Source organism: Carcharodon carcharias, chromosome 18, assembly GCF_017639515.1.
Source record: "Carcharodon carcharias isolate sCarCar2 chromosome 18, sCarCar2.pri, whole genome shotgun sequence".
NCBI classification, from domain to species: domain Eukaryota; kingdom Metazoa; phylum Chordata; class Chondrichthyes; order Lamniformes; family Lamnidae; genus Carcharodon; species Carcharodon carcharias.
The window spans coordinates 98686090-98698965 of NC_054484.1; the positions used below are offsets into that span (position 1 = coordinate 98686090).

Below are 12876 nucleotides of genomic sequence, written 5' to 3' on the forward strand. Positions count from 1 at the left end.
GATATGGTAGGGCAGCTTAGTTGAGTGGAATGCGTGCCCTGTAATATGTGGGAAGTCATAGACGCTACTGGTGTCCTAGATGACCACCTGTGCAGGGAGTGCTGCCAGCCATAGAAACTTGACTTCTGGGTTTCAGAGCTCGAGTTGCAGCTGGAGTCACTGTGGCACATCTGGGAGGCTGAGAGCTATGTAGACAGCACATTCAGAGAGGTGGTCACACTGCAGCTTAAGGGCCTGGAGACAGAGAGGGAATGGGTGACTACCAGGCAGTCCAGGGGAAGTAGGCAGGTAGTGCTGGAGTCCCCTGGAGTCCCGCTCTCAAAGCGGTTTTCCATTTTGGCAGCTGGTGAGGGTGTTGGTTCTTCAAAGGAGTGCAGTCAAAGCCAAGTTTGTGGCACCATAAGCGGGTTGGCTGTACAAGATTGGAGGAAGAATAAAGAAAGTGCAATAGTGAGTTCATTGGTTAGGGGAACAGGCAGACGTTTCTGTGGCCGTAGATGTGATTCCGGGATGATTTGGTGTCTCTCTAGTGCCAGGTTCAAGGATGTCAGAGTGGCTGCAGGACATTCTTCTGGGGGAGGGTGATCAGCTAAAGGTCGTGATCCACATTGATACCAATGACTTAGGGAGGAAGAGGGTTGTGGTCCTGCAATCCGAATTAGGGAGCTAGGTGGAAAATTAGCATGTAGGGCCTCAAATGTAGTAATCTCTGGAATACTCCCAGTACCACGTGCCAGTGAGTATAGAAATAGGAGGATAAGGCAGATGAATGTGTGGCTGGAAAGATGGTCCAGGATGGGGGGGGATTTAGGTTCCTGGGACACTCGGGGGAGTGTCTCTGGGGGAGATGGCACCTGTACAAGCTGAGACTGAGTTCCTTGCGAGGTGTTTTGTTAGTGCTGTGGGGAAGGTTTTAAACTAACTTAGCAGGGGTGTGGGAACCAAAAGAAAAGAGTAGAGAGGAATTCCAGTGTGCACAAAGTATCGGGGGAGACAAGTAGCACTAATGTAGAGAATAGTAACTTAATAGGGGAAGTCGGGGTGAGGGAGAAAGTAACAAAATCTAAATCAGGGTTACTATGCATGTATGTGAATGCACGGAGTAGAGTAAATAAGATTGGAGAGTTACAGGTGCAGATTGCCGTGTGGAAATATGATGTTGTAGTGATAACAGAGACCTGGCTCAAGGAAGGGCAGAACTGGGTGTTAAATATGCCCGGGTACAAGTTGTTCAGAAAAGATAGGAAAGGAAGGAAAGGAGGAGGGGTGGCGGTATTGGTTAAGGAGAGCATTGCAGCGCTGGAGAAAGAGGATATCCCGGGGGTTCAAGGACAGAATCAATTTGGCTAGAGCTAAGGAACAAAAAAGGGGCAATTACTTTGCTCGGTGTAGTCTATAGACCGTCAAATAGTGGCAAGGATGTGAAAGAACAAATCTGCAGGGAAATTACAGAGAGATGCAGGCATTATAGAGTAGTTATAATGGGGGACTTTAATTACCTGAATATAGACTGGGACAGTGGTGGTGTAAAGGGTGGAGAGGGGCAAAAGTCCCCAGATTGTGTTCAGGAGAATTTTCTACAGCAGTATGTGTCCAACCCAACAAGAAAAGATGCACTGGTTCTTGGAAATGAGGTGAGCCAAGTAGATTAAGTGTCAGTGGGGGAACATTTAGGAGACAGTGATCATTATATTGTACATTTTAGGATGATGATAGAAAAGGATGATAGGCAATCTAGAGTAAGAATGATTAACTGGACGAGAGCTGACTTTGATGGGGCAAGAATGGAGCTGGGCCAGATAGACTGGAAAGAAAGATTGGTGAGAAAAACTGTAGCTGAACAATGGGCTACCTTCAAAAATGAAATGGTCCTGGCACATGAAAAGGGAAAGATAGGGCAAACAAATCCAGAAATCCCTGGGTGCAAAAAGAGATAGAAATTAAGATAAAGAAGAAAAAGTGCGCTTATGACAGGTATCAGGAAGAAAATACAATAGAGAACCAAGAGGAATACAGAAAGTTCAGAAGGGAGGTGAAAAAGCATATTAGAGAAGTGAAAAGGGATTTTGAGAAAAGACTAGCAGCCAATATAAAAGAGAATCCCAAAGTCTTCTGTAGACATAGAAATAGTAAAAGGGTGGTAAAAGGAGGAATAGGGCTGATTAGGGTCCTAAATGGGAATTTACAGATGGATGAAGGGGCCAAGGCTGAGGTATTAAATGAATACTTTGCATCCATCTTTACCAAGGAGATAGATGCTACCCAGGCCATGGTGACAGACAAGGAAACTCTGTCACTAGAAGGGTTCAAAATCGATAAGAGGAAGTGTTGAACAGACTGTTGATATTTAAAGTTGACAAGGCACTGGGACGGGACAAGATGCATCCAAGGATATTAAAGGAAGTGAGAGTAGGAATTGCAGGGGCACTGGCCATAATCTTTCAGTCTTCCCTAGACTCAGGGAAGGTACCAGAGGACTGGAGAGTGCAAAAAAGCTTGTAGGGATAAGCCCAGCAACTACAGATCAGTCAGTTTAACTTCAGCGGTGGACAAGATTCTAGAAACAATTATTCGGGATAGAATTAGTAGTAACATGGAAAAATATGGGCTGATAAGGAAGAGCCAGCATGGATTTCTAAAGAGGAAATCATGTTTAACTATCTTGCTGGAATTTTTTGAAGGTAACAGAAAAGGTCAGTGAGGGTGATGCTGTTGATGTGGTGCACAGGGACTTTCAAAAGGCATTTGAAATGGTACCATACAACAGACTTGTGAGAAAAGTTGTTGCTCATGGAATAAAAGGGACAGTAGCAACATGGATACAAAATTGGCTAACAAGTAGGAAGCAGAGGGTAATAGTCAATGGATATTTTTCAGGCTGGAGGAAGGTGTGTGGTGGAGTTCCCAAGGGGTCAGTATTGGGACCCTTGCTTTCCCTGATATATATTAATGATTTAGATCCTGGTGTACAAGGGACAATTTTCATGATACGAAGCTTGGGAGTGTTGTGAACTGCAAGGAGAACAGTGTAGAACTTCAAAAGAACATAGACAGGTTGGTGGAGAGGACAGGTAGGTGGCAGATGAAGTTCAATGTGGAGAAGTGTGAGGTGATGCATTTTGGTAGGAAGAACATGGAGATACATTATAAAATAAGGGGTGAAAATTATGAAGGGACTGCAGGAGCAGAAAGACCTGGCTGTATATGTGCATAGATCATTGAAGGTGGCAGGACAGTGAAGAGAGCAGTTAATAAAGCATATGTTATTATAGCTTTATTAATAGGGGCATAGAGTACAAGAGCTAGGAGGTTTTGCTAAATTTATATAAGACACTAATTAGACCTCAGCTGGAGCACTGTGTACAGTTCTGGGCACCATATTATAGGAAGGATGTGAATGCATTGGAGAGAGTGCAGAAGAGGTTTACAAGAATAGTTCCAGGGATGAGAAACTTCAGCTATGAGGATATGTTGGAGAGGTTGGGACTGTCCTCCTTGGAGAGAAGAAGGCCGAGAGGAGATTTGATAGAGATGTTCAAAATCATGAGGGGGCTGGACAGAGTAGATAGAGAGAAGCTGTTCCCACTCGTAAAAGGATCAAGATCGAGAGGGCACAGATTTAAAGTGATTTGCAAAAGCAGCAAATGTGACATGAGAAAAAACTTTTTCACACAAGTGTTTTGGGTCTGGAATGCACTGCCTGGAAGTGTGGTGGAGGCAGGTTCAATTGAGGCATTTAAGAGGCCATTAGATGATCATTTAAATAAAAACAAGGTGCAGGGGTACGGGGAAAAGGCAGGGCAATGCCACTAGGTCATCATGCTCATTTGGAGAGCTGGTGCAGACACGATGGGCTGAATGGCCTCCTTCTGTGCTGCTGAAATTGTGATTCTGTGATTAATGTAGAAAAAAAAAATGTCAAGATGTTTTACAGAGGTGTAATCCAGCACAATTTATCTGGATCACAAAAGGAGAATGCAATCCAGACCTGATTTTCACATCTCACACATGGACTGCTTCAGTCTGGTGAAGGCGGAGCAGGGTGACGCTAGGCAGGGCAAAATTTAATTCAGTCAGCAAAACATTGCACAACACTCTGCAGAAAGGAAGTTACTTGTCACAACCTGCACAAATAATCGAATAATAACCACTCCGGTTGGGTGGTTTAACTTTCCCTGAAAGCGCAGTGTACTAGCTTGATCGACAAGTGGCTCACTCTCTCCACACACTTTCACCACCGGACTGACATTTTGGGAGCTAATTTATTTAAGAACCTCTCTCTCTCTCTCTCTCTAACCTGGCCCACGGGGATCAATGTGTTTTTTTTAAAAACACCAAGGTGCCCAATGTCTTCCTGCTGCAGCTATTGTTGCAATCTGTGCAAAGGAACGACGCATCCCACACCGAATCCACTCCTCCTGGCTGATTGTACCATTGTTTGAGAACATGATTCTCTTCCAGGCAAGATTCCAGCCCAAAATGCGAATTAACGTCGCTTATGCCCAAGGATTTTTCATGAGAAAATCACCTCAAAAATTCCAAACTGAATACTGGGTATCGTTGCCAACAATATGCTCATCAACAAAAGCTAAGTATTGCACTTGCTGGAAATCTAAAATAAAAACGGAAAATGTTGGAAATACTAAGCAGGTCTGGTAGCAGCACTGGGGAGAAAAACAGAGTTAACAACATTTCATCGGAACACTAGGAAGCCCATTTTTCGGGAATATTTCTTCTACATTGTACGGGGGTAATGTTGACTGGATGATCGTGTAAACGAGTGATGTTGGATCAGTCAACCTCATTACACCTTACTCTCATTTTTGAGTTGCATTGACTTTGAAGTCCAAATTGACACCAATAACAATGAAAAAGCCCCTTCAAAATCTTCAACAGAATCATTAATACACACCTCAGGGCCTCCCAGGTGTCTTCACCAAACTTTTCCACCACCAGAGATTTCAGGCAGGTATTAATGAATCCATACTGAAAGATAAAAGCAGATTTAAGTGCTGTCCTATTATTCTGCTCACGTTGTAAAGGGGGATCAAGGGAGCACACAAAGCTCCAACCACCTCATCTGCCGCACTCTGCAAGCAGCACCTGCCCTGCCAGTGGCAGAGGCTGGAGATTGCACACTGGACTCATCGACCATCTCAGAACCCACTGCACCCAAAGGACCCTCAATCCCAAAGACTGCCTAAGAATGAGACACACCTATTGCACTGACCGCTGTCACCACGGATTGACACATATCCAAGCTCCTGTTTATGTCCTCCACACTTCTTACAATAGGAACTTGATCCTTTTCTATTTGGGACCTCCTATACGTGCCATCTCATTGACCTGTTCTGTTCTGTGGCTTAGCTTTGCCACAGTCCAGGATTGCCCTGGGTGTCCAGGAATTAAAAATGAATTTCCTGGACACTGCAGAGAGCAACCCTGAAGAAAAAGCACTGAAGCGATAAAAGAAAATAGTGCTTTTTTAAAAAGTTATCTTTCATGTTGTTTATTGGAGATGGAGGGGGAGTGGTGGGGGGGGGGGGGGGGGAGAAAGTCTGTTTGACTGACAGTCAGGAATCATCCAATCGAGCAATGAGGAATCTGTTCATTTTCTGATTGGCTGCACTGGAATGAAGCTGTTGGCTGACAAATCGACCAATGACAGGAGTGCAGAAGCCGGCTAGTTGGAGGTGGGGGATTAGTAGCGAAACCTGTCTCCGCCCCCCACCACCCAGGAAAGAACCCAACCAGAGTTGGTGACCCTATTGATGCTGGGTCGCTACAAAGCAGAGAGTGGACCATTGCTGTCCTAACTTCGCTTATTTTCTTTGCTTAAAAGGGTGTTGGGAATCTGGAACTCTCTCCTGTGGATTCTCGGGGCTCGGCTGGAGTTTGAAAGGCTGAGGTTGATGGATTTTTTGTTGGCTAAGGGTATCAGGGAATATTAAACTAAGGCAGGTAAAAAGGGGGCTGAGGTAGGGATTAACTGTATTGTAATTGAATGTGGGACACCCCCCGGGACTGAATGGCCTCCCCTTGTTCCTCCCAACTGAATGAAGCAAGTCCTCCTCTTGAAGCAGGGTAGGGAGACCTATGCTCTCCCCAGGGTGTGGCTCCTTCAAAAGTGGCAGTGTGCTGGTTCCTAGAGTTATTCTATATGTTTGGGGGAAAAAAACTGCAAATGCTGGCAATTTGAAATTTTTTAAAAAAGAAATAATGGAAGCCACACACGCGATAGCGAGAATATTTGGAAAGTAGATGCTGTTTCTGATGAAAGGGGCTGCACCAGAATTCAACCCAAGTGTCTTTGGTTCAGTGGGGAGTTTACGTATCAAGGGAAGAGTTTGTCTTTGTTTCCACAAGTGATCGTGATTTGCTTAATGTGAAAAACCTCTGGTTGTAACATTCCCCATAAACTGACCCATCCCAGAGCAAACATAAGCTGCAGTGTTGGTGTGAATAAAGCAATAGGGAGAATGTCAACTGACTCTCCCATATGAGGATAATGGAACCCGTTTACTTGTGGGAACAAATGTGAGTTTTCGAAACTTCATACTTATGCCTTTCTGAAGCCAATTTACAGCAAATGTGATCTCCAGTTATCTCTAATTTTCATTACATTAAATGTTGAAATAGGTGCAGTTTTTAAACTCCCATCCCGAATACTTTACTCACAGGGACTCGTGGGTTAAATATCTCTAGTGACCGATGCTCACGGCGAAGAACAGGACTTAAGATTGTCTCTTTCCTCTTCTTTGTGACCTCCTCTGTTTGACCAGCACATTGATCCTATCTCCTGATAGGAAAACAATTGAAGCCAATTCGCTGCGAAAGTAGGAAGACAGAAGGGCAGCTCGGAGAGAGTGACAGAGGGAGCAGTGGGAGAAATCAGGAGTGAAATGAAAAGGGAAGAGGGGTCCCTGAAACGTGGGGTAAGGATAAAATCAGACGGGAGGATATCTGAAGCCGAGAGTCGCCATTCACTTACCATGTCCACAGCTCTCGGTGGGTCCGTTATCTATTTCAGTGCCGTTTATGGACTCAGCACTAGGTGGCTGGGAGCTGTTCCTGAAGTAGCAGCTCCCACTGCCTCTGACTCCCCCTCAGTCCTGTCTGTTTAGCTTGTCACTCCCGCCCTAGGACAACCCAGCTGAGAGAGAACTGTCCCAAAGCAGGGAGGAATTTTTTTGAACATTCGCTCCTTTATTCCACCGCATCAAAGAAACAGCCCACCCAAGTATTTCCTTGGTCCTTTCATCTTCAATTCTTGCCAAAATTAGCATATAAAATCATGCAATATTAATCAAACGCGGCCATCAAACATATAATACTAAACAAATGTGATAATTACTTAAATACTATCAGCATGCGGCCAATTACAAATATCACCCAGATGTAATAACAGTGAAATGCTATCTTCAAACACTGCAATTATAATACTAAGCAAATACTTGTGTAATACTGCAATAATACGAGAGCCAAACATCAATTAAACATTGCTACAATATGCAATACTGTAATCATACAATCAAAAACTACAGTTGAACAATGTTACAATTAAATACCACAGTAAAACAATATGCAGTTGAATTACTCAACAATCATGTAATGTTATAATCAATTAAATTATACTAGTGAAACATAGCTATGGTAATGTACTACTACAGTCCCTCAAAACTACAATTGAACAAGACTATAGACATTGCAGATACTATTAATGTAGCAATTATATAACTGAAATAATATCAATTGAAGATGCTTTACGTTTAATTGTTCAATTACATACAATAAATTGCAAATGTTTTCGATATTAACTGCTATTACAATATACAAAATATAATTGATCTGATGTAAGGCATTGGCATCTATTTGCGGTTATACCATCTTACAGTGAATGGTTCACTCCACAGACCTTTGGAGTAAACTTATATATAGCTCCATAGCTCCAGCTCTCAGCAGCACCTTCATTTTTCTGTTTTATCACAATGAATCATATAAGATTTTCCCCAAGTGACAAAAAATTCTGCATTTTTGCAGGAACCCTTTACTTTTCAAATGTGCCGCCACCATGTGTTCAATGTTTGGAGGTGCAGGGCAGTGCAATTCCGGGCCCTTTTCCTCAGGTTTTGCTAACTTGAGCATTGGCTTTGTGGCTTGTGGGAAATGACATGCTTGCCACCACCGTCCATTTGTTTAACGGCAAATTCATCAATTCTCTGCTCCCAATGTGGTCCCAAAACTGGCACCAGAGTTGCACTTCCACACCTGGTTCCTCTTTGAGAACAAAAACAGAATTACCTGGAAAAACTCAGCAGGTCTGGCAGCATCAGCGGAGAAGAAAAGAGTTGACGTTTCGAGTCCTCATGACCCTTCAACAGAACTTGAGTTCGAGTCCAAGAAGGAGTTGAAATATAAGCTGGTTTAAGGTGTGTGTGTGGGGGGGGGGGGGGGGGGGGGGGAGAGAGAGAGAGAGAGAGAGAGAGAGAAGTGGAGGGTGTTGGTGTGGTTGTAGGGACAAACAAGCAGTGATAGAAGCAGATCATCAAAAGATGTCACCAATAATAGAACAAAAGAACACATAGGTGTTAAAGTTGGTGATATTATGAGGAGAGAGGAAGTGAAGGGACAGGTGTTACATCTTTTGCGTGGGCATGGGGAGGTGCCATAGGTGGGGGTTGAGGAGTAGTGGGTGATGGAGGAGTGGACCAGGGTGTCCCAGAGGGAATGATCCCTACAGAATGTCGACAGGGGGGGTGAAGGGAAGATGTGTTTGGTGATGGCATCATGCTGGAGTTGGCGGAAATGGCGGAGGATGATCCTTTGAATGCGGAGGCTGGTGGGGTGATAAGTGAGGACAAGGGGGACCATATCATGTTTTTGGGAGGGAGGAGAAGGCGTGAGGGTGGATGCGTGGGAGATGGGCCGGACACGGTTGAGGGCCCTGTCAACGACCGTGGGTGGAAAACCTTGGTTAAGGAAGAAGGAGGACATGTCAGAGGAACTGCTTTTGAAGGTAGCATCATTGGAACAGATGCGACGGAGGCGAAGGAACTGAGAGAATAGGATGGAGTCCTTACAGAAAGCGGGGTGTGAGGAGATGTAGTCGAGGTAGCTGTGGGAGTCGGTAGGTTTGTAATGGATATTGGTGGACAGTCTATCACCAGAGATTGAGACAGAGAGGTCAAGGAAGGGAAGGGAAGTGTCAGAGATGGACCACGTGAAAATGATGGAAGGGTGGAGATTGGAAGCAAAATTAATAAATTTTTCCAAGTCCCGACGAGAGCATGAAGCAGCACTGAGGTAATCATCGATGTACCGGAGAAAGAGTTGTGGAAGGGGGCCGGAGTAGGACTGGAACAAAGAATGTTCCACATACCCCATAAAGAGACAGGCATAGCTGGGGCCCATGCGGGTACCCATAACCACACCTTTTATTTGGAGGAAGTGAGAGGAGTTGAAGGAGAAATTTTTCAGTGTGAGAACAAGTTCAGTTAGATGGAGGAGAGTAGTGGTGGATGGGGATTGTTCGGGCCTCTGTTCGAGGAAGAAGCTAAGGGCCCTCAGACCATCCTGGTGGGGGATGGAGGTGTAGAGGGATTGGACGTCCATGGTGAATAGGAAGCGGTTGGGGCCAGGGAACTGGAAATTGTCGATGTGACGTAAGGTGTCAGAGGAATCACGGATGTAGGTGGGAAGGGACTGGACAAGGGGAGAGAGAAGGGAGTCAAGATAACGAGAAATGAGTTCTGTGGGGCAGGAACAAGCTGAGACGATCGGTCTACCGGGACAGTTCTGTTTGTGGATTTTGGGTAGGAGGTAGAAGCGGGCCGTCCGAGGTTGGGCGACTATCAGGTTGGAAGCCGTGGGAGGAAGATCCCCAGAGGAGATGAGGTGAGTGACAGTCCTGGAAACAATCCTCTTTGAGAATGCAGGATTATCAAAGTTATGTAAATGACCATTAATGCCAGACCTCAGTAAGTGCTGAGATGTCCTGAAGGGAAGCAGGATGGGCAATGTGTAAATCAGCAGAGGAGAAGAACTGGAGCCTGAGTCCTGCCTCAGACTTGGCCATGTTTAGGAAGATCTGACCCTGATTGACTAGCTTCACCAAACAGATAATCCCTGTGTTGTGTCAACTGTTGACGCCTGAATTGGAAGGACCCTCAGTTGGGTCACCACCTGCCCTGATTTGGAGCTTTGAGTCCCATTTTCCAACCAAACCTTGTAAGAATCTTCATTTGCCCCAACTTTAGCACAGTGTGCAGTAATTATGACACTTCTGAAAGATTGAAGATGGTGGCAAACACTACCGTTCACTGTTACGATCCTGCTGCTAGAGGCACTGTTAGGGCACAACAGCAATTTTTCTCATTTGCCAACCTCACCCACTTTTCCACCAGCTCCAGAAAGTTCCAGGACACATTTCTATATCCAGAATTAACCATTGTGCAAACAGCTCATGGTATCTCTTTTATAACAACAACAACTTGTATTTACATAGCACTTCTACCATAGTAACGCTGCCCAAAGTACTTCGCAGGACTATAAAAAGAACTGGCATGAGCACATAAGGAGACTTTAGGACAGGTGTCCAAAAGCTTGGTCAAAGGTGTTGGTTTTCAGGAGAGCCTTAAAGAATGAAGAAAGATGGAGATGTGGAGAGGTTTAAGGAGGGAATTCCAAAGCTTAGTATCTAGGCGACTGAAGACATGGCAATGGTCAGGTGAAGGAAGTCATGAGAAGGGAATGCACAAGAGGCCATAATTAGAGGAACACAGAGATGACAGAGGATTGTAGGTCTGAAAGAAGTTATAGAGATAGGGAGGGGTGAGACCATAGAAAAATTTGGAAACAAGGATGAGAATTTTAAAACGAGGCTTTGATGGTCTTTCTTGTATTTTTTCATGGGTTGCGGGCATTGCTGGCTAGACTAGCATTTATTACCCATCCCTAATTGCCCTTGAGAAGAACCACTGCAGTCCATTTGGTGCAGGTAAACCCTCTTCTTCTGGGGAGGGGGTACCAGGATTTTGACCCAGCAACACTGAAGGAACTGCGATATATTTCCAAGTCAGGATGGTGTGTGGCTTGGAGGGGAAATTCCAGGTGGTGGTGTTCCCATCTACCTGCTGCCCTTGTCCTTCTAGATGGTAGTGGTCGTGGGTTTAGAAGTCACTGTCTAAGGAACCTTGGTGAGTTCCTGCAGTGCATCTTATAGATGGTACACACTGCTGCTACTGTGCATCAGTGGTGGAGGGAGTGAATGTTTAAGTTGGTGTATGGGGTGCCAATCAAGTGGGCTGCTTTGTCCTGGACAGTGTCAAGCTTCTTGGGTGTTGTGGGAGCTGCACTCATCCAGGCAAATGGAGAATATTCCATCACACTCCTGACTTGTGCCTTATAAATGGTGGACAGGCTTTGGAGAGTCAGGAGGTGAGTTATTTGTCTCAGAATTCCCAGCCTCTGACCTGCCCTTGTAGCCACAGTATTTATATGGCTAGTCTAGTTCAGTTTCTGGTCAATGATAACCCTGAGGATGTTAATAGTGAGGGATTCAGTGATGGTAAAGCCATTGAATGTCAAGGGACGATAGGTTCTCTCTTGTCGGAGATAGTCAATGCCTGACACTTGTATGGCACGAGTGTTACTTGCCTCTTATCCGCCCAAGCCTGAAAGTTGCCCAGGTCTTGTTGCATTTGGACATGGACTGCTTCAGTATCTGAGGAATCGTGAATGGTGCTTAACATTGTGCAATCATCAGTGAACATCCCCACTTCTGACCTTATAATGGAACGAAGGTCATTGATGAAGCAGCTGAAGATGGTTGGGCCGAGGAATCTACCCTGAGGAACTCCTGCAGTGATGTCCTGGAGCTGAGATGATTGACCTCAACAACCACAACCATCTCCCTTTGTGCTAAGTATGACTCCAACCAGCATAGAGTTTTCCACCTGATTCCCATTGACTTCAGTTTTGCCAGGGTTCCTTGATGCTGCACTTGGTCAAGTGTTACTGTGATGTCAAGAGCAGTCACCTCACCTTTATGTATATCTGAACAGTGAATCAATCCAAATTCAAATGATTCATCTTCACTTGGCAAAAACTAACCGCTTAGTTCAATATTCATCAGAGGAAGGTGGGACCAGCAATAAGCATTGAGGGAGACCATTTCTGACATTAAGCAGCCAGCAGAAAGTGGGTGTTGAATGTTGGATGTTTTGGCTCATGCTGTGCCTACTTTCCAACCACTGAACCTCTTGGCCAGGAAATGAGTTGCGTACAATCAAGGTTCCCAGGTGATGTTATTGCTGTTTTCCCAGGAGTGTTGTGTTGAGTGATCTCTACTCATATGGTGATACAAGTACTTTTCCAATAACGTGCATCAATCACAAAGACCACTTTTCTTCGGCGATTCCACTGAAGTTGGATGGGATGGTGGTGTACTTGGCAGCGAAACCTATCACCACATCGTACTTCAACCTCTGACCTCCCACACTTGATCCCTAGCAGGACTGCCATTGACCATCCCTTCCCTGCTCAGTGCTAACAAGGGTTGAGGCCTAGCCTTGCACCAACCTTTACTACCAACGCTCCCTGGTATGACCTGCTGGAAGGCCTGAATTAGTAGCAAAAAGTGGTCATTGTTTCCTCTAATTTATCCTCCCCTCACTTACCTGTGCTGGCATCAGTCTCTGCCAAGCTCTCCTGGTCTGTGGAGAGTGCTGCAGCAGGTTGGAGGTGGATGCCAGGGGTCATGACCCCATTTGTCAACCATTTTGAGGTCATTTGGCAGAGCATCTCCATTTCACTCGCAGAAACTTCCATCTCTGTTTTGATGTAGCTTAAAGGGGCATATCCTAAATTGCTGTCCAT

The 12876-nt window shown here is 45.1% G+C and overlaps 1 protein-coding gene across 1 annotated transcript in view; it reads right to left on the reverse strand.

Annotated features, from left to right (window-relative positions):
• LOC121290488 (guanylate cyclase soluble subunit beta-2-like) overlaps positions 1 to 12876 on the reverse strand; it is a 69143-nt gene extending 56267 nt beyond the window's left edge. Inside the window, exons 1-3 of the mRNA XM_041210925.1 lie at positions 12678 to 12876; positions 8138 to 8277; positions 4913 to 4986 (exon numbers count right to left, since the gene is read on the reverse strand). Of these exons, the coding sequence (XP_041066859.1) occupies positions 4913 to 4986; positions 8138 to 8277; positions 12678 to 12876 (413 nt within the window). The remainder of the gene's footprint in view (positions 1 to 4912; positions 4987 to 8137; positions 8278 to 12677) is intronic.